We start from the raw sequence: 25,374 nt of genomic DNA, 5'->3' as shown, positions 1-25,374 counted from the left end.
TTCTCTTGAATTAGTAATGAATATGAATAAAAATCTAAAAACTGAAACCTCCAAGAAAATGAAAAGTTATATAGCCACCCAAACTAATCTTCTTCAGATAACGTCACCACTCGTATAATTATAAATGAAAAAAAGTTTTATTTGTTAGTGCTCTGTGTAAATGGATGCTACAAACGTACAGATGATCTCAGAATGAACTGTACTATGCCACAAAGTTTTTTGTTTTCCACGTTTTTTCTTCAACGTTCACATAAACCACAGAACAATTAAAAAATAAAAACGCTGTAAAACAGGAAGGAAAAGTGCTGTGAAGAGGGAAAGAACAAAAAAAAAAAAAGCAAACACAAAAACTAACTGCAAGCATGCAGAGAGGAGGAAAACATCAGGGTTCAACGGGGTTAGGGGTTTAGAGGTACTAAAGTGGGCATGACTGGGTTGACTAGTGATGGTATTTTTTCTTTTCCAGTAAAACCAGTAATAATTGAGGTTGGAATTATGCCTATAAAGAAGATTCCCACTCCCTTTGATAGCTATGGAGTAGATTTCCTTTTCTACCAAGAACATATGAAGGATAGACTTCTTTTTTCTGAGAATTTGCAATACTCCAAAACAAATAAAATAGACAATAGCAACTGGAGTTCTTTGGCTTTGAACAGATGAATTATGTTTCTGGATGTGAAAAGCTTTCAAATGCACACTTTTAAATTTTAAACTAACCCCAAGGCCCTGGTCTCCCACTCCCACAAAACACATATTATACCAATTTAATAAAAGATCTAGATAACAAATAAACAAGCACAAACCATAAAAACACAGTCAAACGTGACCTCAAAGTCTGCAAAAATGATAAAGTAATAAAAAAAGGATTTATGGTTAGCTTTTTAACATTGAATGATTAAGAGACAAGGCATAAAGCAAACATTTTAAGGCTGAATTGAAATGGACTCAACAATTCCTCATTTTGTAGAAAAGTCTTCAAAACATGTATTTAATACTGCACTCAAACCGTATAGGAGAGGAAAGGTGGACAAAAAAAAACAAAAAACGAAGGCAGTCACAGTCAACACGTAACCAAAGTGGCTTCTTGAGAGACACAACAATCTCTTGGCAATTTTAGATGATGATTCAGGAACAAACCCGCCCCGACAGACACAACTTAACAGGAAACAACAGAATAAACTCCTACGTCTTTTAGCGCAGAGGTGCAGAACCGTCCTACAGAAGCAGCTCAGCTTGGACAAACTTTAACAAAAAAAAAACAAAAAAAAAAAACAAAGGCGGAGAGACAGTCAAATCAGTTCTTATCGCTCTGAAATCACCTGTTTAAAACACAGTTTTTACATTCACACAATCAGACTCTCGCAAAGGTTTCTCTTTGAGAGTCCCTGTAACACACTGGCACCATAAAACTACACAGACCAGAAAAACATCAACCACAAAAAAAGAGAGCATTTGTCGAAACATTTCACATAGTAAAAAATTTAGGAAAAATCTTCAGAAAAACAACTTCTGATATTTCCAATCATTTTGGCTCATATGTACACGCTGAGAGAGGATTCAATACGTATTATCCCTCAACACTGACCTCTGCAGGAGTATGATGAGAACAATGAATTTAAATATATGAATAATTCTATATATGTCTAAACTGGCAGGTTTCATTAGATTGAATCATTTGGACTTTAACTGGTGGTTAAATTCAGTTCTGTAGAAAGTCTGAACCCTACATGGCACAGCATCATATACTGGTACAGTAATACTAGCAGCAGCTGAAATAAACATGGGGAGCACCTTCCCTCTGCTATCTGAATGTGACAATAGGTTCACAATGGTACTATAAAGATACACAGTTAGATGTGAAGCTCCAGTCACAATAAAAAGAAAGTACACTCTCTAATTTCACATGTCAGGATGTAGCCCGGTTCTAAAGTGATTTAGATCTGAATTCAGTTATACAAAGCAGATTCCACACAGTCATTACTTGTAAAAGATGAAGTGAAAATGGAAAAGTAAGTGGAAAAATAAGATAACAAAATGGCAAAATGGAAGTTGCCCATAAACTTCTTATTACAGCATAATTTGTAGTCCATCGTTCTTCAGTGAAACAGACTATAAAAAAGAAAGGAACAGCAGTTTCCATAAGTTAGTGTCCAAACAGTATTGACCTCTGCATCGGGTTGTGCAGTGCTCAAAAAAAGTGTAAAAAATCTAAGAGTTGCATCTCAGACTCTCCAGGCCTCATTTAGCAAATTAAAGTTCCTGACAGGATAGTTAGAAAAGACTGAAGACTTTGATTTATTTATTTTTTTGAAAGGGTTGAAGAAGAATAGTTCTTCTCTCTGTAAAAATAATTGCGGGACAACGAGATTTACAATGTTGCATCTGAATGAGCTACAAAACCTCTGGAACAACGTAGAGTAATTTGCAGAGACAAGACTGACGTAGAGAGGTTGAGCTATGATTCACGGCACTGTGTTTGCAGAAATCCAAGGACAGTGTATCAGCGTTAAGTACAACAACAATTTGAGGGACTGATATAATGACACAAAAAAAGCTTTAACGTTATTACTGCTAAGGGTGATTGAACAGGGATGTGCAGTTAGTTTTTCTACTTTATCTTTGTTTAATTAATGACAACAGCTTAAACTCAGTTGTGTGTCAGCCTATAAAAAAGTGTGGAACCTCATAAAGACCAGCTCATTGATATGTCAAACTCTAGAACTGAAGGAGGGTGTACTCTCTTTTCATCATAACTGTGGGTAACGAGCAGAAGTTTCAAATACTCCTCTGGTAATTCTCATCTTTTGCAAAAAGTATTAAGCATAAGAGAAGAGGGAGAAAAAATAAAGCAAAAAAAAAAAAGGGAAAGAAAAAAGGCAAAACGGACAAATTAAATCGAAGAACAGTAAATGTTTTAGGAGGATCGAATGGATCCATTCGTATTACCAGAGCGCATGTTTTAGTAGCAAACAGCAAGAATGTTTGAATGATTTGTAGAGATAACATTTTGCTGTAGATGCTCAATGTCGCTTTGAGGTCCCCTCAGGTTCACACGAGCAAAATGGGAAAACAGTTTAAAATTGAATGTCAATTGAACATAGTTAGGGGTTAATGTGTAAAGTCAAATATTTTAGAGTAATCATGAACCAGAAGAGGCCTGACAGCGGCACTAGCAGTGGAATACATCTGTTTTAACCTCCATAATGCTATAAGGAGATATTAAAAATGTTTCTGCAGTGCATCTAAATAAATATGAGGGATTTAAAATCGTACCAAGACATGATTTGTAGGTTTTAAATCATCTTTAACTTTTTCAATTACACATTTTTGAAATTAAGTTTAACTTAGCGTTGTATTTTAGTTTACCGACATGATTTATACGTAATAAATAATCTATGATTCAATGGGATACAAAAGATTCATCTTAATTAAAGATGCACCAATCAAGATTTTCTGGACTGAGACCGATATTTGGGCTTTAACTATTGATTCCAGTTTTCCTCTCAAACCTCTATATCAAATAAAAGAAAAAATAAAATGTGTTAACAGTTGTTTGATAGTTTTGAATCACACAGAAAAGGAAGAGGTTCCAAGACCATGCCAGTTTATGCATCAAATATTGCATACAAATGGTCCGTTGCGATTGTGATGTTCCACAGATTGATTTTGTAATTAAGAGTGGGATTTTATATATGGTCCATCTCTAAATTAGTAGCATTGAATGATGAAACCATTGGCCAATCCTAATCACTGTTTGACTAATTGATGCATCTCTAGTTTAAGTGCAATTTTTGTCCAATGTTCTTTAAAACATCTAAGTTTAGTTTTGCTACAAAACTAAATAAATTTGAATCTATCTTTTGTCTCTCAGTGTTTTCATACGTTAGAGAAATACCTACAAAATGAAAATTGGAGAGTTTATTTCTTGACTGTTCAACCAGACCTAGAATTTCCAATTTACTGTGATCAAAGAAATCTGAAAACGGTATGCAGCCCAGGGCTGCCCTGAACGAGAGTGACGTTTAGGTTCATAAACAGCCTGTGGGTGGAATGCTGATGGTTCTGTTTATTCAGGAATTTTTTTTAAAAAGTCATGGTTCACATGCACTGTGGCACATTGTAACCGTCTCCATCGGACGTGTGCTGCACAGTGTGATCCTGCAAAGAGCCCAAGTCACTGAAGCGCTCTCCGCACCAGACGCACTTGAACTGGCCCTCCCGGGAGTGCGTGCTCTGGTGTTTGGTCAAGTGCTCGCGCTGTTTAAAACCCTTGCTGCAGTGGTCGCATTTGAAGGGCTTCTCTCCCGTGTGCACACGCCGGTGGCGGTTCAGGTCCGACGAGTACTTGAAGCGCTTCTCGCAGTCAGTGCACTTGAGGGGCTTCTCCCTGGATGGGTCGCAGCGATGCTGGACGAACTCCGAGGAGGACAGGAAGCGCCGGTCGCAGAGCGAGCACTTCAGCGGCTTCTCCTGGCAGTGGGAGTTCTGGTGGCGCTGCAAAGTGGAGCTCTTTTTGTATCCCTTCCCACAGACGTCGCATTTGTACGGCTTGTCCGGCGAGGAGTTGGATGACTCCCCACACTTATGTCTGAGTAGCTCTCCTGACTGGCTGAACTCCTTCTGGCAGGAGGCGCACTTGAACAGGTTATCCATGCCGTGGACGTGCTGGTGATAGAGAAGGTGCGAGGGCTGCATGAAGCCTTTGTCGCACAAACTGCATCTGAAAGGCCGGTCAGAGGGGTCTTTGTGTGTCCGTCTGTGGCGCACGAGCGCGTAATGTTGTTTGAAGCTCATCTGGCACTCGTCGCAGTGAAAGGGCCGCTCCTCGGAGTGCGTGCGCTCGTGCTGCCGCAGGTCCGACGGCCGTTTAAACCCCTTCCCGCATGTGGCGCAGCGAAACGGTCGGGAACCCTGCGGGTGACAGGGATGGTGAAGCAGTTCCGAAGACTCTTTGAAGTGCAGCTCGCACAAGTTGCACTTGAACAAGTGCTCGCCCGAGTGAACGTACATGTGGCGGACGAGGTGCGAGCGGTGCTTGAAGCTCTTTTCGCACACAGCGCATTTGAACGGCCTCTCGTTGCTGTGCGTCCGCTGGTGGTGTTGTAGGTGCGACGACTGGCTGAAAGCCTTGTCGCACGTGTCGCATTTGAAGGGTTTCTCCCCCGTGTGCACCCTCTCGTGTCGCGTGAGTTCTGAGAGGTGCTTGAAGCCCTTCTGGCAGACGGAGCACTTGTATGGTCGGTCCCGAGCCGAGGGGAAAGGTAAGATGGACGAGCTGCTGCTTGCCGACGCCCCATCGCTGCTGGACGGCTGGGAGCTGCTCGAGGATGTGGGTGTCGTGTTCCCGGAGGAGCCCAGCCGATACGTCTTCTCGCATATGGAACACTTCATGGGGTTGCTGCTGTTGTGCGACGTGTGGTGCTGAGCCAACGAGGTAAGAAGGGAGAAGCCCATCTTACATACTCCACACACAAACGGCTTTTGCTCCACCTGAACACACTGGTGCTCCAGTAAGTCTGTGGCCTGATGGAAGATCTTTAGACACTGAGTGCACTGGAATGACCTGTCCTGACTCACCATGCACTGGTGTTCAAGCGGGTTAGCCAGGTGGGAGATGTCGTGTCCACACGTCCCACACTTGTGTCCTGACTCTGTTCCCACCTGCAAAGAGCTTTGCTGGGCTTGAGAAGGATGTTGCCCCTGCTGTCCGCCTGTATGTTGTTGAGCTCCCGCATGCTGCTGTCCGCCTCCATGCTGCTGCTGCTGCAACGATGAGGCGTCCGGCTGCAGTACGATGCCATACACTGTACAGCTCAAAGCGTTTTCAGCTCCTGCTGGGATGGTGTGGACAACCGGAGGCGGAGCGACGGCGTGCTGCTGCCAGGCCTCCGTCATGCGGGCTCGCGAGTACGGATTCAGTTTGGCAGCTGGAGTGGCCCAGCTAAAGAGGGAAAGAGAGACATTTTGAGTAATTGGCCGCAGGCTTCCGAATGTGTGAAGGGGGAAAAAAACTCACTCCATCTCTTAGCTCGACGAAGGAGCCGTGACCAGGCTATTAAGGCTTAAACTGGAACCCACTGAAGAAAAGCAGATGTTGGGAAAAATGGGGGGAGATGCACAACTTTCACTTTATCCTTGAGTTACATCTGGAAGAAAACATAAACTGTCAGAAGTACCACATGAAGAAACAGAGTACTCATAGTACGTTATCAGGAAACCACACTCTAATGAAAAAGATTGCTCGGTTGTTTTAGCAATCCATTTTTAGCTTTAGCCTGAAATCTCTGAAACTTTAGCTCAACCTGATCTTTTAGAGGTCTTTAGTAATGTTGCAATCTTTGCTTTACAGCAGCTGAGGCAGATTGTGCAGTGCACACAGACTTCTGATGAAACTCTACAATATTATTTCTACTGATAGAACTCTAGTTGGCAGGCATGTTGTAGGGGTACACATAAGGGGCACATCTAATGTGGTGCAGACAACATGATTGCCTTAAGCAGATGGGTGGAAAATGGAGGCAACTGATGATTTAAAAAGCTGCAATATCAACATGATCTTTTAAAAGAATTGTGTACCTTTTCTGCTCTTAGTTTAATAAAAAAAATTAGAATTTTTACACTGACACATCAACACTGCTGATTTTGACACAACAGAAGAACATCAAAACAATGTAATCTTTAGTTTTCAAACTAATCTATAATTTTTATGCTACCCCTCTATAAGCAGACTTAAAGTAACAAACTTGTAGGGACTATTAGTGCCACTGCTACCAAATATTGTAGCACTGGTTGTTTAGTTAAAAAAAATATTCTAATATGTGACTGTTTTCCTTACTCAAATGTAATTTTTTGAATCTTTGCAAGGACTGCTCTTAAGTTGTTTCTTATATTAACAGCATTTTATATTTTATTTTATCTACAACTACTACTCAGTGGTAGTTGTTATTGTGTCTTGTCTCTATGCTGTAACTGCGAAGTAATTTCCCTGCTGGGATGAATAAAGTACTTCTATTCTATTCTATTCTATAATGTTGGACTTGGAATAACACATAAATTCATCAATTAAATTTTCTACCTTTTCCATAAGAGGTATTAAACCTGTCTGGCTCTGTAGTAAACCTGAATGTGCAACAATTTTGGGAATTTTCAGAACATGAGACACAACATGCCTCATGTTCTGAACATAAATACCCAGCACAGAAATAAAATTTTCTGTGATCTTATTTAATTAAGATTCTTTGAAATCCATTATTCCAGAAAATTGTAAAACACAGCTGTATGCTTTGGCACTACAGTAACATTTTTATTGGTAATCGGTGAGTAAAAAACAAAAAAATGCTTAAATAATATGTTTAATTGCAGGATTGCTCTCTTTCATTTATGCAATGCCGACAAAAGTGCAAATATTGTGTCAGAGTGACATAGCTAAAGTGGTGCTCTGTGTGTTTTTTACTTCTAGGCTACTAATACTACTATAATTCTTTATTATTAGGATGTAATAGACAAATAGCGGACAGTAATCTTTGAGCATCTTTTTTCCCCCCACCACATTTCCTTTCACTCATGATCAGTCATTATTGTTCCCATCTTGGGTTTCTTCTTTCTCTTGACAGCTATTATTTGGCAAAACCATTTGCATCAGTCTCACATCCTCTCCAAAACACACCCAGTCAAGGCAGATGATATCACCTGCTCAGCCTTCTGCAGATGCAAGTTTCTTGTAGTTAAAAGATAGTTGTTTCTTTCCACCATTTCCCTATGCATGTTCTTAATTGGCCTGAATCTGATTGTTTCTAAACAGCATTTTTACTGGACTGATTTGGACTAAAAACGACATTGAGTCTTGTGTTTAGTAATTAAATACATTGAGAAGACCAATGCTGTGACATGGTGTTAATAAACAATATGAAATGCACTAAATTTCATAATAATAAAGCAAACTCAATTTCTACCAGCTCTGCAATTCCCTGCACGGGATATGGTATTAAATTCAATACAAATTGGTGCAAAAGGAATTTGTACCACAAACGTAAGTGTTTTGTGGGACGCGCCTTATTTATTAAGAGCAAAAACACTAAACAAATGAAGTCAACACAACTGGAATAGAATGATTTTAAAGGGGTGAATGTTTTCTTTGAAAATCAATTCGTCTTTGTGTGTTTACGATGCGTTTTTACACAATTCCAAATGCTGGGCGATTCGAAGTAAAATAATTGATGAACGGAGTCTGCGCATCGTAACGTTTTTTTTTTTTTTAAGTCTCCAGGCAAAGATCAGGGTAACCAGGGAGAGATAGCCTGCTAGCCTAGCCACCTGCTAACAGAGCCACAGAGGAAGCATTAGCCAGGTGTTGTGCTGGAAAACGCTTCCCGGCTATAAACAGCTCCCCTCGCAGCTCAGAGCGTCACGTTTAAATATTGAAGATTCAAATTCTTTGTCTAGTGCTGTACAGACAGAGACGAACTCTAAATTATTACTCAAACTATTGTTTCAAGAGCTGTTCCTTTCATCCGTGTGCTTCTACGACGTAGCTTCTCTTTTTGGCATGAGTGCTAGTTGGTGCACAACACCGGGTTAGCCCAGGGAACACAAACGACCGCGAAGCGACAGCAACGGTGACACGTTCCTAACGACAGGGAAATGAACACATTTACATACCTGGAGCTTTCTACCAGTCCTAAGGGGAAATCATGGTTCAATATGACGACGGTTAGCTGCTCCCCAAAAATAAATTAACCGGAGGGTTTCCTCTATACGTCCGCAGACGGAGCGCTGATGCTCGCCTTGTTGTAGCGCCGGGGTTCCAGGAGCCGGGGGCCGAAAATGTAGGGTCATTAAACCGTCCCGTATCAACCCTCAACGGCTCCGTTACGAATCATTTATCGGGCTCATGATGCATCCTCTCGACTGGCGAGAAGATGGTGATTTTGTTATTAATTAGAGGCTAACTGAGGGCTAGCTGCGGAGCCCCTGGCCGCGCACGGGAACATGAACACACAAGAGTTAATTGGCATGAACACACACACAGACACACAGTGGGCATGGTGTGTGTGATGGCTTTCAATTCAGCTCAATTCACGTTTATTGTCGTATGTTCCCGAGACAATGTCACACAATGTCACGGTGGCATGGTGTGCATCCTTGTGTAAATTGAAAATTAAAACAATAAATTAATTAACAATTAAAATCCAATTTGGTACAATTAGCCAATAAGCATATTGTTAAAATTGAAGCGAAAAACAATGTTATGTAATACAGTTTGAGACTGAAAACATAGAATAGAATAGAAATATATTTTATTGTACCACAGTGGACAAATTTAGGTATAAGTTAAAGGTAAATATCATAAATGTTGAAACTAAGGTGAAAAGTAAAAAAAGAGAGCAAATAACCATCACTCCTGTCTGAATGATTACCTTCCTCTTCCTCACTAAACAATCAATCTCAGCCAATATGGACAGATATCAATAATGAAGATACAACAGTGTGTTCTGAAGTTTAAGAGGACTTATATGAGGATGTTTTTCTTGCTGTCGTCATCCTGATCCACTGCTACCTGAATCCAGAATTGGGGTCTCACATGTCTGCTCTCAAGTCACATGGATGTGATCTCAATTTATTTTGAAATATTCATTATTTCTGTTAATATTATGCCAGTGGTCTCTTATATGACAGCTCCTACTTAAATACTGTTGAGGATTCTGATAAATAGTTCATTGGCAGATTTGAGGAACATTATATTTTACAAACAGAATCTAATCTACTTTATAATCCATTGAGCAGCAACTGGGAACTCATAAAATCTGTCCGTATTAAATTCAAATTAAAAAATATTTTATTAGTCCCAAAGGGAAATTAATTAAATGAAATTTGGTATATTATGTTGTAATTTAACAAATGACATTATTTAATGTCTTACTCTTATTTTATACAACCAGAAAGATCAAGGTGAAAATTAACCACTAACATTAAATCTGATTACACATGGACTGAAGTCCTCATGTTGTCGTTGTGTGTAGTCTTCCAAAAGAAGTTACAAACTACTTTAATGAAGAAAAAAAATCTATGTTAAAAAATATCACAAAGTTTTAAACCAGGTTTTAAGCCAGGGTTCAAAACAAGGTTTAAAACTGGAAATTGATGCCAAATGTAATTAAAAATCTTGTAATCTGACATTTTTTCATCCACTTGACCTTCTTCTCGGGTTAAACTGGGAATAGATTTATCTCCCAGTTTGAGATAATATTTAATATTCACATTTTAAAATATATTTTAAAGTTGTTAATTAACCTAAGGAACTCACTAAATCGTTCAGCTAAAGCAGAACGCTTTAGAGGCGTACTGTTTGTTTCGGTCGGACGTGAATTAAGGTAACAAGCGGTTGTTTACATCGGAATAGAGCAGGCTGTTCGGAAACGTAATTAATTTTGTGGCTTTGAAGCTACGACTGGAACCAACATGTGGTCTGTATCAAGTATCTAACTTATCTGTACGATGCCCTGATGGTTCGGGATGTTGGTTGGTTACAGCAGCAGCTCTGAGGAGGACAGTGAACCCGGAAGTGAAGCGAGGAGTCGAAATAGCCGAAGATCAGTGGAGGAAGATGAGGGAACCCGAGACCTTCCAACCAAGAAGAAAGCCAGAACCGAGGAGCTGGATCCTAAAACGAGGTGTGTGCAAAGTACAAAGTTGTGTCTGTCTGTCTGAATTTGTAAAATATGATTATTTTTAAATGCAAATGAAAGCCATTTGTTTAGTAGCTGGACAAAATTAGATATTTGAAATGTTAGAAATTCAATATATTCGACAGCTTCACCATTTCCGACAAAGCCATAACCATTCTTTGGTGGGACATCCACAGTTTAAAGAGCAAATACTTGCTCCATAGGAATACAAACTTAATTCGCAAATTCTTCAGTCTGATTATTTCAGGTGAAAATAAAACGTGCATGTCCTGCAGACTGCCTCTGCCCGGTTGCCTCCTGAGCATGTTCCCTGATGACGACGATGAAGCACTGACTGAAGACAGCTCCCTTCATGGTGGACGCATCCGCTCCTTCAAGCACGAGAGAGGAAATTGGGCTACTTATGTTTATCTGCCTTGTAAGAAGCAACCAGAACAGTTTTTTTGTACACCCTTCTCTATCCTGGTTCTTAACTATGTGGCTCATTTTTGACAGACCTTCCTGAGGAGGAATTTGAGGAGCTTTTACAGGAGTTGCTGTCAGCCTTGGGGGCTCATGGTCTGATGCTGACGCAGCAGGAGGAGTTCCACCTGAGTCTGTCTCAGACGGTGGTGCTCAGGCACCACTGGATCCAGCCATTTACACAAAGCCTCCAGTCGGGCCTTTCTCAATGCGGAAGGTTTGTTTATCACTCCTTGATTTGCAGGCAAACAAACTGAATTCAAATTTTAGATTTTTAGCTAAGCACTTCAGAAGAAAAATCTAAACTTGTTTGTGAGAAGTCACACACACAAAAGTACCAGAAAAAGTTCAAAGCATATGTGAAAAATGTAACAAAGACACGCACTTCTGTGTGGAATTTATATTTGTACTCCCTAGAACATGGTGAGGGAGGTGCACACATATAACTAATGCGTTACTATTAAGAATCTGAACAGTACGGTGGAGATGCTTTCCAAGTTTGTAGCTACATTTCTGCAAACAGAATTGTGGATTTAATTAGGATTTAATGCTGTCCTCAAACTGAACCACCAGAGGTGTCTTATTGACCCTACGTCTACTCAACTACAGCCTAAGCACAGTCAATTTCATTCAGCATCATCTTAATCCTTAAGTAGATCAGGAAGTATTAGAAATAAAGGGAAAGTAACTTATTGTGTCAACCATAGATCATCTGTTGTTAGATGAAACTGACTTCCTGCCAAGTCTCTTAAAAACTGTGTACAGTGGATCCTGAGCAATGGTAGACATCCCAAAAGTTGGAGTTTTAGATTGGTTGTTTAATAAATTAAAATTATTAATTGATAAAAGAAAAAATCATTTGTGAAATAAGCATGTTTTTTTTGTGAAAGCTTTATTACTTTCACAATGTAACAATACCAAGTCTCCAAACAATAGCTTTCCTCAACTATAAGTTTTTCCATTTTCAGATATACTTACTTGCATAGTCTTTCTTGACTGTTTAACATATACTAGTTGTTACTGATGGGATGTGATGAATTTGATAAATATGAAGTCTACAGGAAACAAAAAATTAAAAAAAATCACAGCTGTTGTCATTCTGTTGACATTCTCATAAAAGCTTTATCCTGTTGACAGGTTTGCGTGTTCAGCAGCAACGCTGAAGGTCTACTGCAACGCTGAGAGGACAAGGTAATGTCTTCAAAGCATTTATCTCAAAATTTCCTTTGGAAACATTTACTTTAATTTAACTTGAAATATTCAAATTTAAATCAAAAGTTTCTTAAAAAAATGTTACTTAATTCATGAATTGTCAGAAAAGCCATGCTTGTTTAAAGCTGCCACTCTAAAAGGTGATGATCATCCAATCAACGCATTAAATCACTACAGTATAACTATATGTTCAAGCCACACCATCCCATATTTCTGAGCAATAACCAGGCTGTGAGAAGAAGCAAGATGTTTTATGAGAGTGCAACGAAATAACCTCAATAAACATGTACATGTTTAGATGGAAGTCAAATATACTGAAGGACTTTACAGCCTTCATTAATTGATACTAAGTGTACATGGTATGTTGGGTAGAGTATTGCAACAGAATGTATTTGACTGGCCATTCTCTGAATCCTCTATCCTCTCTGTGGTCAACAGTTAAGTTGTGACTTAACAGGTAATTTTTTATTTTCTGAGGATACATTTTATCCTCAGACGTATTTCATTTTATCTAGGCTTACTGATACCTTAATGATTACCGCTGTTTCCCCTTTCCTGTGGCTTTAAATGCTGTTCCACATCAGGACCTTCTTGGGGATGGAAGTGTCCACCAGTCATGCTCAGTTGTTGGATCTGGTCCGAGTTGTCGACAAAACAATGACCGAGTTTCAATTGGACACTTTTTATAAGGTCAGTTAAATTTCACTCAAACTCTTTTTTATTTTGATATTTACTTGGGAAATTGGCAAAAAGAGCAGTTTAGGTGAAACTGGGTTCAGATGTCTTTTAGGTTGTCACAATAACTGTTTTCAGTTTGATTTGTAAATGAAATTAAAATCCAGAAGCAAATGCTGAAACAGACCAAAGAAGGAAATTTTGTTCAAATACAAATCACAATGTAAAAAAAGTAAAACTAGATAATTATTTAAAAGCCAGAAATACCCACCTTCTTAAGTTTCTCACTAGGTTTCTCTCGGCTTTGTGTTGTAGGAACCATCTTTCCATGTGAGTCTGGCCTGGTGTGTGGGAGACCAGACGGAGAAGATGAAGGAACTCTTACAGGAGCTGCAGGTGCTCAGATGTTATTAGTTTAGTTTGTATATAAAATTTTGCTTTTATTGTGTCACAAGATGATACTTATTGATGCCAGTTTTAATTACACAGAGGGAACAGAAAACATATTTGCAAGAAGTTGTTGGACCACTTTTGTCCTTTTTATTGCAGCAGCACAATCTCACACGTTAAAGAGATTTAGTTAACTTTTTAACTAAATCAAATTGTTTGAAGAATAGACTTTTTGTAATTATAATTTTTTTTATCTAAATCATTTATTGCTAGCCCTAATAATTTATATTAAATAATTCTTTGAAAATAGTTTTTTATTTACTATGTTGATCATGTGTCCATGAATCTTTAAATGGCTCTCCAGTTAACCTGCAGCACAAATATGATGCAAAAATGTCTCTAAGCTGCTCTTCAAAGTGGAAAAGACAAGTTAATATGTCATTCAAGTCAGCCAGATACCTACGTATTCACCTGATAAGATATCAAAAAATGCTGCTGTAAGCAAATTTTTAAAGCCTTTCTTGTACATATCTTGATAAGGAGTACCAATAAATGAGGAAAAAGTTGAAGCGTTTTATTAGGACATAATTTACATGTATGACCCAAAACCACCAGGGAGGTGCACACTTATCTTTTTCTGCTACCGGTTAGTTCATGCTCAAAAGGAAATATATGCAAATAGTTTAGTTAAATTTTTTTTGTTTGGATTTTAGTAGAACATCACCAGCTTCATTGGGACATATTCCGAGTGTAATGCAGTTTTCAGTCCATTTGATGCGTCTTTAATTGTTCTACTGTAAAACTTCAGACTGTTAACTTTGAGAGGCCACAAAGAAACAGTCACCAAGCCTTCAGCATACAAAACATTCAAGAAGTTATTTAAAGTAAAATACCAGGTGGACATCTGACTTTACAAAACCTTTGCTTTTTCTTTATACTTCTCTGTGATTCTCTTGTGATTTTTGATATCTTTTGTGTTTTAAAAAATAAAACAAAATCCTGTTGTGACCCCTGCTCTGAAACACAAATTACTGGCATGATCATTGCTTTACAAACTATTCATACACCTTGAACTTTTTTTCACAAAAGTCCGCATATTTTATCAGGATTTTATTCGATAGACCAGTTTAAGGCAGTGCATTTGTGAAGTGGAATAAAAGGTTTTCAAAATGTGGTCAATGTGGAGTCGGATTGAAGGGGGTTTTTATACAAATGCAAACCACGCTTTTCAGAGTTTTGTTAAACATAAAAAAACAACTATATATTCTTTTCTGTTTATTTCCCAATTACATTCTACATTATGTTGACCTGCCCCATCAAATTTTAGTGGAGTACACCGATGTTTTTGGTTGGTCTGAAATAAAATGTGGTTTTATTTCATTTTTTCCCCCTTTTTTTCCCTTGTTACAGATTATGGTAGATAATCGTGAAGAAGGGCCGTTTCTGTTGAGGTTGGACTGTGTAGAAGTTCGCTGCAGGACAGGAAACAAGACTTTTCGTTTCTCACTAAAGACCTCGTGAGTGAGCAGACTGGCATTGAGTCTGCGACTCACAGCTGCAAAAAAAACAGATGTTACAGACGACGGCTTACAAGCATCATCAGGCAGTCTAGAGCCACAGGTTGTTTTTTTTGTACCAAAGATAAACTAAATAAAGCTGCTACTTGTTTTGTACATCTTTTTGTTGGTGACTTGTTCTTCACAAAACCAATTTTTATTGCGTGCGCTGGAAGCTGCTATGATGCAAAGACAGCGTCGCTGAGAGGAAGCTGGGCTTTTACTTAGCTCTGAAACCTCAGTGAGTCACAGGCTGATATTCACAAGAAAATAGAGAAGGTCATTTGCTTATAAGACTTATGAGAATGAGGAAGCATTTTTATTCTCTATGTCTCATTGCTCCATTAAAACCGGCAAATGCTGAACATAAGGTAAGTAAATTCAGAAGAGAAAAAACAAAATAACTCTTCAAAGTCAAAGAATAAAGTTGAAAACATGTAAATCCTGAAAGCTGTGCAGCGATTTAAATTTCACATAATAGCCATTTCCTATGTCATATGACATGACATTACTCAGCTCTATGCAGTATTAAAATTACTAATATAGACGAGGAAAAAAATAATGCCAAATGCTGAATGAAAGAAATGTGTTTTATGATGCTCTAACTAAAAATAAAACTGAGTCATGAGTGGTTCACTTGAAGTATTTTACTCTACAGAAGGCAGCTCGTTTATGATACACATTTATAATCACTTACAGCAGAAGTGAAACTTTATAGTACCGGCAATATCATTTTGGTCAGTGAGGGCTTCATGGCACAGTACAGTCGCGTAGGTCCAGAGTTTTCTCTCCACATCTGCACAGCAGGATCTGGGTTTCTCTAAAAGGTCTGAACATTTAACAACAACTTAAAACAGCGAGGAAAAGTATAAAACATCTAGGAGATGATCCATGTTGGTCAGGAAGAGTCTCCTCTTTCCAGCTTCATGCAATTAAAGCCTTTTAAGGCACCTCATTGAAACCAAACCCAAACAAAAAAATTCAATCAGGAAAATGGACCAAGTAGATTAGCCGTTCCTTTTTTTGGTGTGTGTGATCTTTTCCCTGCATTACTCAACTTTCAGAATATTTTTTTACAAACCAAGACGTAGATCATAAAATCATTCTTTAAAAAAAGTCTCACTGCAAAAACACAAAATCTTACCAAGTATTTTTGTCTAGTTGCTCATGTGTCTTAATACACTTGAATTAAGACAAAGGTAACTTACAAGTAGCTTTTCAGCAAGCGCTCATTTTAAGTAAAAAAAAAAAAAGTTCTAGTACCACTGGCAGATTGTCACTTGTAACACGGGAAAAATGTTTTGTTATAAGTGAAATAACCTGTCAGTGGAACAGTACTTTTTTATTAATATTAATTATTTACTTGATAAAAAAAAAAAACTTCTGAAGCTGCTACCCGCGCAACCCGACCCCGGATAAGCAGAAGAAGATGGATGGATGGATGGATATTTACTTGAAATGAGCTCCTGTATCTTGCAGAAAAGTTACTTGTCAGTTAGTTTTGTCTTATTTCAAGTGTATTAAGATATTTTGCACTAGAAACTAGACCAAGAATGCTTGGTAAGATTTTGTGTTTTTGCAGTGTTGGTATGGCGGCAGTCTGATACTTCTGTATTGCCAACCACATACGAACCACAACAGCTTAGCTCTGTGCAAAACATAATCAACAAATTTCACAAGTTAAATGAAAATAAGACACAAAATTCAAAATCATTAAAAAAGATTAACAGGGTGATCATAATCTGCTTTAAATATTCTGTTACAAAGAGCTTCAGAAATCTCTCGCAGCATTAATAAATCATCCCCCGCTTTTTGACACACATTCTTTTATCCTGTAACAAGTTGTTGAATAAAATCTAAACTTTGTGAAAATCCGAGACCGATAGAAAAGTATTAAGTCTTAACGACAAAAAACATCTCGACATCAGTAGATTTCAGGGTTACACGCATTAGTCATATTAAAAAAAAAAGCTTTCAGGATTTCTCAAGTAAAATCTGAACACTGAGTTGGGACATTTGTTGGCATGAACGTCAGGCTTTTGGCAGCATCACGGGGAGAAAAGCACAGACTTGATGTACTCCACGGTGGTGATGTTCGTCAGCATGTTTACGTGCTCGTTGCCTGGCAACTCTTTGAGCGTGACGGGCTGCTTCTGCTGCCCCACCCACCGCTTGCACTGCACGGCACTCCGCAGGTTGACCGTCCCGTCCCCGTTGCCGTACATCACCTCAGGCTCCACGTCTGGGAACTTGTCCGAATACCGGAAGGCCTCCGGCGTGGGGATGCCGTTGCCGTATAGGCAGTGGACGACAACGCCGGGGGCGGTCAGGTCAGACACCAGCGGCTCGGTGTCCTTACGCATCAGCCAGCCTTCTGCGAAACCGATGTCCGAGTAGAATTTCTCGTAGTCCTGCACGGTGTAGTTGTTGGTGGGGGTTTGGACAAAAACCTAGAGGTGGAAAACAAAAAGATTAAATAAGGCAGCAGAATGGGATTAATCCAAGAACTTTTACCAGTTCTGATCCCTGTGCTGTTTGTAACATTTCTTTCAGTAGGACATCATTTTGGTCAATGTGGTAATAAACAGGTAAAAGGTCAACAGACTATCTACAGAGGAAAACCTGAACAAAAGATGGAGGAGAGGAGACCAAATGCTGGCAATTAAAATAATATTCAGAGTCAGATGTGAATAATTTAAGTATTAAGTCACGGATTACAGACCTGATCTTTGGGCCAGGTGTGGGCATACGGGAGGAGCCAGCTGGTGGAGACGGCGGTCCGTTGCTGTGAGCGAATCTTCAGTGGGCTGATCACCGAGATGTGGTCATTGTCACCTAAATTTTGGGGAACAAAGAAAATGAGGTACAGAGAACTGAAAGTCAGGAGATTATTTCTGACCCAGAGTTTCACTATCTGGTTTCCTGAGAAGTGCAAGATGTTTATTCTGGATCTTATGTTACAGCCTTTGATGGACAGAAGCACAACAAAGTTTATCTGAAATGGAAGAGAAATCCCATCCCATCTCACATTCATATTCACAGGCCTCTTTTTACATTTTGAACAATTAGAAGAAGAAAAAAATTGAATAACTTTTTGATTTTTTTGTGAGCTGGAATGAAAGATGTACACTCTCCATTCAAGAAATAAGCAATTAAAAAACTACTTTTGCAAGCCTTTTCAAAGCTTCGGTATTGTTTATGCTTCCATGCTTTAAAGCAACATATTTTTGGTTTCTGATGTTTGTTTGGTTTTGATGTTTTGAATGTCAGCACAGCTTTCACGCTCCTGATGGTCTCTTACCGGATGTGACCACGCGGAAGGTTTTGGCCACGCCGGCCCATGGTGGTCCTAGACAGATGAAAGCTTTGATGTATTTGTCTTTCCAGGCCTGCGTCTGCTGGTTGAGGAAGTACAGCGTGTACATGTTCCCCATGCTGTGGGCGATGAGCAGCACGGGGCGCCCCGCCTTCTCCGCCATCTCCTCGATCATCTTCGTCAGATCCTTGAAATATTTTCCATTTTCATCTAGAAAACCCCCCCAAAGAAACAGAACTGAGGCTCTGCCCACAGGCTGAGTTGTGACATTTTGTTGTTTTAGCGTCGGTGCCTACTCGGAGCTTTCCTCCAGTCGTATGGCGCTCCTCTCACGTCATCGTCTCTGGTGTAGCCCCACTCCACCATCGCCTGCACAATGCTGAAGAAATACATGCCTGGAATATACAAACATGAGGCATGTTAGATAAATACACCAGATGGTTGTAGCACAGAGTTAAAAATGAATAAATAAAGATTTAGCAATGTTGAGCACAAAGGTGGCACATATATGTTTATGTACACCCAATATTTGTTTTCTTTAAAAAAAAAAATTGTGGAAATATGCTTAGCTTGTTTCACTGTAGAACAGCTGACAGTTTATTGTGTTCATCAGAGAACATCTGTGACAGTTGGTTTTTGCAGAGATCACTCTGTATTTTAAATCATTTAACTTTGATGGTAAATATGTCAAGTTCTCAACTAGATTTAGGCCTGAACTTGGACTACGTCAACATGAGCATGCTTTAATCTAAACAACTCCACTGTAGCTCTGGCTATATGCTCACGGTCGCTGACCCAATGGACGGTGGAGAAAAGACTCCAACCCAGCCTCTAATCTTTTTCGGTTTTTGTTTTTACAGTATCTAGCGTCCCACAGCATGATGCTACCACAATAAATGTGCATGGTTGCAGAAAGTGTGTTAAAGTGCAGTGTTTGTTTTCCGCAGCGCACAAAATTTTACATAAAAGGCAGAAACGTTTAATTTTATTGTCATCTGATCGGAGCATCTTCTTCCACATGCTGGCTGTGTCCCCTTCCCCGTCATGGTTTGTGGCAAACCATCTGTAGACTGCAAACAGGACTTCGGCGTTCTGTCAATGATGGCTATGCAGACAGATTGAAAGCAGACGTACTCTTCGCCGTGGGCTTGTGAGCTTTTCTCTCAGTTCCCTGTTTTCTGAAGCCCTGGCATAAGCCGCTCATCCTGAGGCTAGATCTAATTCTTTTCTAATAAAAATGACTTATTCTTCTATCAATGCTTGGTTGGAATGAGGGGTTGCACCAAATTGAAGATTTCAGACATTTTTTCCAGTTTTTTTTATCTATTAATGGGATCATCCATAATTTATGTAGCTAACCTGTGTTTGCTACATGTTTTGGGACCTGGAAATGTCTCTGAGAAGAAGTTATTTGAGTTTTGTTGAGGTCCAAGGTTCTCAGGTTGGTGCAGCTCAGAGGTCTCTCCCAGGCATCTTTCACTCACCCACACTGCGCTTGCTGGGGTCCAGATACTCCAAGGAATATGTCTTTCCGAACCCCGGGACTCGAACTTCCACACCTGGTGGAGCGTCGGAGGTGTGTGTGGTACTGTTGTAGATCAGCCTGCAGAAGTAGACACACGCAGATTTGGATCAGTTCTGCATCCATGTGGCCCACCGAGTTTTGGCAGTTCAACTTGAACAGAAACGGTTCCTGTTTTCAGTCCCAGAGTTCACCACATTATTTATGATGTGGGAATGGAACTTCTCCATCCCTGGTTTTTGTGTCCACCAAGCAGATGTGAGAGCAAATGTTTGGGTTTTAACCAACAGCTGCAACATTTGATGACTATCCAGCTTAAAGGAACAAGTTGCAGGACTGTTAGGACTGTTTGCGGTGGAATTAAAATGTCACCATAATTTGTCATTATCATTGTCATCGTGATGAATCATTTAAGTATTTTTATGTAACATTATTAATATTGTTAATATTGTTTTTGTCTCTCACACATATATTTTAATCACCTTCTATATGCTGAAAATAGATATTCTTATCTCCTTTCCTCAGCAGTAACTTTCACACCAAAGAGCAGCAGTACAAGCTGCTTAGCTGTGGTGCATTACTGGATTGGGGAGAAATTTGATTTTTCCAACCAGCCAATCAGCAGCCAAACTTAAGAGCTCGATGCTGTTAATGAGTTAATGACAGACAAGGTCCAAAGAAAAACTTTGCTAATGCAGTATTGAAGTGAGAGACTTTAATACTGTCTGCTTAAAAATAAAAGTCTAAAGCAATAAGAGTTGGTTTGCAGCAGGGATTTTACAACTCCTGTCCTGAAGAGAATCAGGTGGTGGAATTACCTCTTTTACATCCCATTGACTTTGGAAAGGCCTGCTAAGAAGCCATTTATTTGATGCAAGTGTGTGTGGAGTAGCTGCTGAGGACTGGAGTTAGAGACTCTTTGCACAGCATTACGTAAAGCCTGAATAAAGAAGCAAAAAAGCCTTTTCTGACTGAAGAAAACAAATGACCTTTTCACTTTTTACCGCTGGGAAACTTTTTAGTCAGCTATAAGAAATAAGGCCTATAATTTTTTAAACACCGTTCAAACCTTAATTCGGCTCTGAAAGAGACGCGCACCTGATGTTGTCTATCCAGCAGTCGATGGCGTAGGGCACCAGCAGCTCCAGGTTGAGCCACAGGGTGAAGAAGTCTTCTGTCTTTTTGTAGCAGACGTAGTGGACGACGCTGGGTTTATCCAGCTTCGCCTCCAGCTGGTTCCCCAGATCCCCTGGGACTGCAACAAGCAACACGCAGAGTCACCTCACAAACTGACCAAAGAGTCTGCTGAGAATGTTTTAAACCACAAAAATACATCCAACCGCTTAGAGGACCAAATGGCTGACCTTTTATCTGACAAAATTTGTTTTTTAAAAATCAGTAAATAAAGTTGAAAGAAATTTGTGCAAAAATGGGTAAAATTAAAAACCTTATTTGAAAACATTATGAAAGCAGCTTAAAGTGTGAAAATGTAACATGTTTATTTTAAAAAAATATCTAATTAAATTTAATTGTCATGTAAATGGCAGGTTAAAGAAAATAATTGCTGCAAAACAATTGAAGACATAAACACAGATAAACCCGGGAGAAAAAGAACAGAGAACATTACAGGTAATTAAAGTCTTGAATATCAGCTGAAAACTGAAAGTAAAAGGCGATCTTCAGACTCCAGCTGTGATACACACACACACACACACACACACACACACACACACGTGCTGTGGAGTGGAAATCCCTGCCTGCCTGGTTTCATTGAAAAAGAAACATGAAGAGGAGCAAGAAAGCTGCAGTATCCAGGTTTTGACGCAGCAATGCTGAATTGTTGTTTTTAAGCAGGGCCAACCGGATTCTGCAAGCATTTTAATACCAAGGCTCCAATCGTAAAGAAATCTGTTCGGACATGTTAATCAGTTAGGGTGTGAAACTGGAATGCAGCTCAGGTGATGATGAGCTGAAATCATGAACCGTTTCACTATCTGAGCAAACATACAGCTGCTGATCGCTTCAGTTTATAAAAATTCTCAATACTTCTAATGTTTTCCTTTCACTTAATTTTACCCCATTGCTAAAAACAAAAATAAACAGACCCTAACCCTGACTAATCAAGATTATTAGCTATTTAATGTGTAAATGTGCCCCCTCCATTCAAACACCGAAAAAGAGAAAGACAGTGAAATCAAGAATAGTATTTTTTGCCATACATATGATACAGCCTTTCGTCATTCTGAAAAGTTGACGCAGCACAAAGTCAAACATGAGGGCTACATGTTTGATTATACACTGTACATCGATCTTAGTCAAAGGTTGCTGCAGCATTTCTCCACCAGCTGCTGTGCAATCAGAGCAAACGGCAGGACACTCAGAAATAATCTCCCTGAAAACAGACACCGCATTGATCCGAGTTGTGAAAAAGATTCTTGATTTCACAGAGTTGTCCCGAGTGAAGGGTGCCGATTCTCCGAAAAATGTTTTTGGAAGAAATCTGTCCCGAGTTACAAAATAATGGGAGTTTATCAGGCTGTTATTTCTCTTTTCCACAAGTTTAATCAAACAACACGTTGGAGATCAGAGCAGCTCCACAGCCTTATCAAGCTAATGTGTTCAGACAGAGCCTGTGGTTTGAACAAACAGAGATAAACGTCTCCAAACTCAACTCTCCAACCACAGAACGAGAAGATTTTTTGCCCCAGAAAATTAAGACAAATGTTTCAAACTGAATCATAAAGAAGATTTATTGAGCGCTAAACACAGTGGGAAACTCCCCAGAGGTGTAATTAGGTAATCAGTAAAGCTAAATGGCTGCTGTGCTGAGGAGACAAATTCAGGCCGAGTGGAGTCATATGACCAGAAGACTTCTGGACTCTTCAGGCCTCACACATGATAAACAGGTCTTGAGTCATTCCTCATGTTTCCAGCTTGTTTTCCAATGGAGGAATAATGTAAAGCAGAGTGGAGTGTAAATAAACTACTGGAGATAAACTGAAAAAGTGGCAAAGAACTGGTCAAAATGTATTTTCTTTCTGCATTTCCTCAGTAACAACTGATTTAGATGTCTTGGCTACTAAAATGTGAACAACTGTTTAAAATGTTTGAAAGAGAATTAACAATAAGGTTATTGTGAAAGAGCTATATGGTGTAAAACAGTTACTTTTGTGCAAAATTTCAGTAGAAAAAAGAAACAGCCACATTTAAAGGACCTCATGTGAAACAAAATATTCCTTCACCCCTCCTAGTAGACGTTGAATGCTACATGCTAACCTATAAATTACCTCAAAATACAATTAAAATAATTACTTTTTGATTTCATAAATTAAAGGGAGATTTTACAAATCACAAACTGTATTCTTTGGGAGTGTTTCTTACGTTAAAGTAAATAGATTTTTTGACTGGATGATTAAGTCGACTTAAAAAAAAAAAGAATACTTTTCATGTTTTTAAAATAAGGGAAATTGTTTCACTGTGATTGACAAAAAAAAAAGTTTCTGGAGGTGTGTTGTGTTTGATTTTACAGGCTCTTCTACACTAACGTTTACCACCACATTTTAAATCCGTGGTGCATTCAAGTCAAATCGTGCAAAAAGATATCCATATTAAAAATAACTGCAAAGGATATTTCCCCCCATAAATATCAAGATTTTTTAATTTTTTAATTATCATTTTCAGAAGCTTTTACGGGTGTACACTGACCTGATAAAATTACATCCTTTAACCAAAACTCCAACTTGTTCTATATTGGCCACTTTAAAAATACTCAAATTTTATCAAATCATATCTGAAAATAGTCTAATCACTTATACACCAAAGTATAGAATTACGAATGGATTTATGTACAGACATTAATATTATTTTTTATTTCTTCTTCCCTTGTGCTACAAGACTGAAAATCTACATATTTTTATCCTAGTTTAATGCATCATTTCCTTGGTGCAGCTGTCCAAGGTACTGGACGGTGATTATAATTATAATTTGAAACAATAATCGTTTAGCTGAGGCTTATAGTTGAAATTTAATTCTGAAGTTTAGTTTGATTTACTGGAAAATTGTTTTTCGTTTTTTAAATCGAATGGTCTGATTTCAAGAACCTATATTCCAAAAATTTTCTGATTTGATATCCAAAAACAAGCTTAGCTAGAGCAAGCCATGTTCTGATTCTGATTACTGGGCACAATTTATATCTTAATTTTAGGATCTAATGTCCATAAAAGAATGCATGTTTACAGGCATAATGTCCTCTGTTGGTGTTGTTAAAAGTGACGGCAAATTGACTGTTATGTTAATTTACCATAATTTATTTTCAACATAATAAGGCAGAATATGTTATGACAGTAACTTAAGATTTTTTTTTTATAATAGTTATTTTTATGATTTTGGTTCACAGTTTTTTCAATGTAAATTATTAAGACACAGTATTCAAAGAATTATTGACCTACACATTTTAACCTTGTATTGTTAAAATTATATTAAAGCTTTCTGAGATGAAATAATTTATTTTTACAAACAACTCTTCAGGAGATTTAGCCAACATACCCAACCCAACAGACAACAGGTTTAGTCAGGTTACTGAACAAAGCCAATAGAAAATGGTTAAACAAACAAATAAAAATAAAAAAAGGGTGTTATTTGGAAAGTGTTTGCAAAAGAGTTCGACATTTGATGATAAATCTTTGGAGTTATCAAGTGTCCGAAGTTATCCAGTGTACTTGAATACACCATGAGGCTGTAGCCGTAAAACGCCGTGTGAACGCGCAACGTGATGCCGAACTGAACAACACCTGTCACATTCCTAACTAAACCTCATCAGAGGGGGAATCCCGTAAAACAGCGAACTGGTTACTTGAGAAAAAAACCTTAAATCTGACCCTAACACACCTCTATTCTCAACGCGGAAATCTACAGACGTGGACTTTCTTGAATACAGTTTCCTCGTTGCTGGTACACCCTGTACCCCAGCATGAATTAAAAAAGAACCTGGCAGCATTTGGTTTTAACTCAAAGATGACATTTTACACACGGATATGACACAAGACAAAAAACATACGCCTTACTGAGGACGACGGGGGGTCTCTGGCTCTGACATGAGTTGTTCTGGAGGCATTTTTCTGCGGATCTTCCTCTGCTCGGTTCCAAAAACAATAACAACAACAAGCCGACGGGGAGGGCTGTTAACCGGTGCCAACCCGCCATGGCTCCCGATGTGGCATAGCCGGTGGGTCACTGTCGGCTCCTCTGTGTCTGTTAGCGGGCACTGCCGCCGGCTGTTTCTGCTGTCGGGTTAAATGCCTCCGATCTTCTGATCAAACCACTTCAGATGCCGATGACGAGTAAACAACTGCAGATCACGAGGCGCAGATTGCCGAGCAACTCAAACAGCAGCCATGAGTAATCGACCGCAGATGTGATCCAGACGTGATGAGCAACGAATAATCGATACAAGCGTTAGTTGTTTTTTTTTGTCAGTGCACAGGATTCCCTCACAATCCCGAAATGTCTGGAATTTGAGTTTACGATTTTCCAGAATAAAAAAGGGAAACAGTATGC

At 39.0% G+C, this 25,374-nt stretch overlaps 3 protein-coding genes across 5 annotated transcripts; 1 reads left to right on the top strand and 2 right to left on the bottom strand.

Moving 5' to 3' along the window:
• Positions 1-4,046: 4,046 nt before the first annotated feature.
• znf319b (zinc finger protein 319b) lies at positions 4,047-9,794 on the bottom strand. 2 transcript variants are annotated; one of them, XM_027999980.1, is made up of 3 exons: positions 8,659-9,794; positions 6,017-6,077; positions 4,047-5,941 (listed from the first exon to the last, which is right to left on the bottom strand). In XM_027999980.1, the coding sequence occupies exons 2-3, from the start codon at positions 6,019-6,021 to the stop codon at positions 4,099-4,101; spliced, it is 1,848 nt and encodes a 615-aa protein (XP_027855781.1). In that variant the 5' UTR covers positions 6,022-6,077; positions 8,659-9,794; the 3' UTR covers positions 4,047-4,098. The 2 variants fall into 2 exon arrangements, with proteins under 2 accessions (XP_027855781.1, XP_027855771.1); XM_027999970.1 differs by having other exon boundaries at positions 6,017-6,146; positions 8,659-9,793.
• Positions 9,795-10,348: 554 nt separating this feature from the next.
• Positions 10,349-15,097, top strand: usb1 (U6 snRNA biogenesis 1). Of its 2 annotated transcripts, none has more exons than XM_028000035.1 (7): positions 10,349-10,670; positions 10,919-11,103; positions 11,181-11,364; positions 12,285-12,338; positions 12,944-13,049; positions 13,350-13,430; positions 14,835-15,097. In XM_028000035.1, exons 1-7 carry the CDS (start codon positions 10,513-10,515, stop codon positions 14,943-14,945), a joined length of 879 nt encoding a protein of 292 aa, XP_027855836.1. In that variant the 5' UTR covers positions 10,349-10,512; the 3' UTR covers positions 14,946-15,097. The 2 variants fall into 2 exon arrangements, with proteins under 2 accessions (XP_027855836.1, XP_027855844.1); XM_028000043.1 differs by having other exon boundaries at positions 10,352-10,670; positions 10,961-11,103.
• Positions 15,098-16,471: 1,374 nt separating this feature from the next.
• On the bottom strand, positions 16,472-25,185 carry pla2g15 (phospholipase A2, group XV). The gene is made up of 7 exons (XM_028000005.1): positions 24,882-25,185; positions 20,917-21,073; positions 19,781-19,899; positions 18,593-18,691; positions 18,282-18,506; positions 17,703-17,815; positions 16,472-17,430 (listed from the first exon to the last, which is right to left on the bottom strand). The coding sequence occupies exons 1-7, from the start codon at positions 25,018-25,020 to the stop codon at positions 17,029-17,031; spliced, it is 1,254 nt and encodes a 417-aa protein (XP_027855806.1). The 5' UTR covers positions 25,021-25,185; the 3' UTR covers positions 16,472-17,028.
• Between the last annotated feature and the right edge of the window lie 189 nt (positions 25,186-25,374).

The sequence above is a fragment of the Xiphophorus couchianus genome, chromosome 2, assembly GCF_001444195.1.
Source record: "Xiphophorus couchianus chromosome 2, X_couchianus-1.0, whole genome shotgun sequence".
NCBI lineage: Eukaryota > Metazoa > Chordata > Actinopteri > Cyprinodontiformes > Poeciliidae > Xiphophorus > Xiphophorus couchianus.
The sequence above is the reverse complement of the archived record's forward strand: the minus strand, read 5'-3'. Positions and strand labels throughout refer to the sequence as shown.

Bases quoted from the DNA above. Each gene is read 5' to 3' on its own strand.
- usb1 (XM_028000035.1), top strand. From the start codon at position 10,513: ATGTTGGTTGGTTACAGCAGCAGCTCTGAGGAGGACAGTGAACCCGGA. The intron at 11,365-12,284 runs GTTTGTTTATCA...TCCTGTTGACAG, and splicing joins GGCCTTTCTCAATGCGGAAG to GTTTGCGTGTTCAGCAGCAA. The intron at 12,339-12,943 runs GTAATGTCTTCA...GTTCCACATCAG, and splicing joins TGCAACGCTGAGAGGACAAG to GACCTTCTTGGGGATGGAAG.
- pla2g15 (XM_028000005.1), bottom strand. From the start codon at position 25,020: ATGGCGGGTTGGCACCGGTTAACAGCCCTCCCCGTCGGCTTGTTGTTG. The intron at 19,900-20,916 runs GTGCGCGTCTCT...CTACTTCTGCAG, and splicing joins TGCTGGATAGACAACATCAG to GCTGATCTACAACAGTACCA. The intron at 17,431-17,702 runs GTCTGTAATCCG...TTCCACCTCTAG, and splicing joins ACACCTGGCCCAAAGATCAG to GTTTTTGTCCAAACCCCCAC.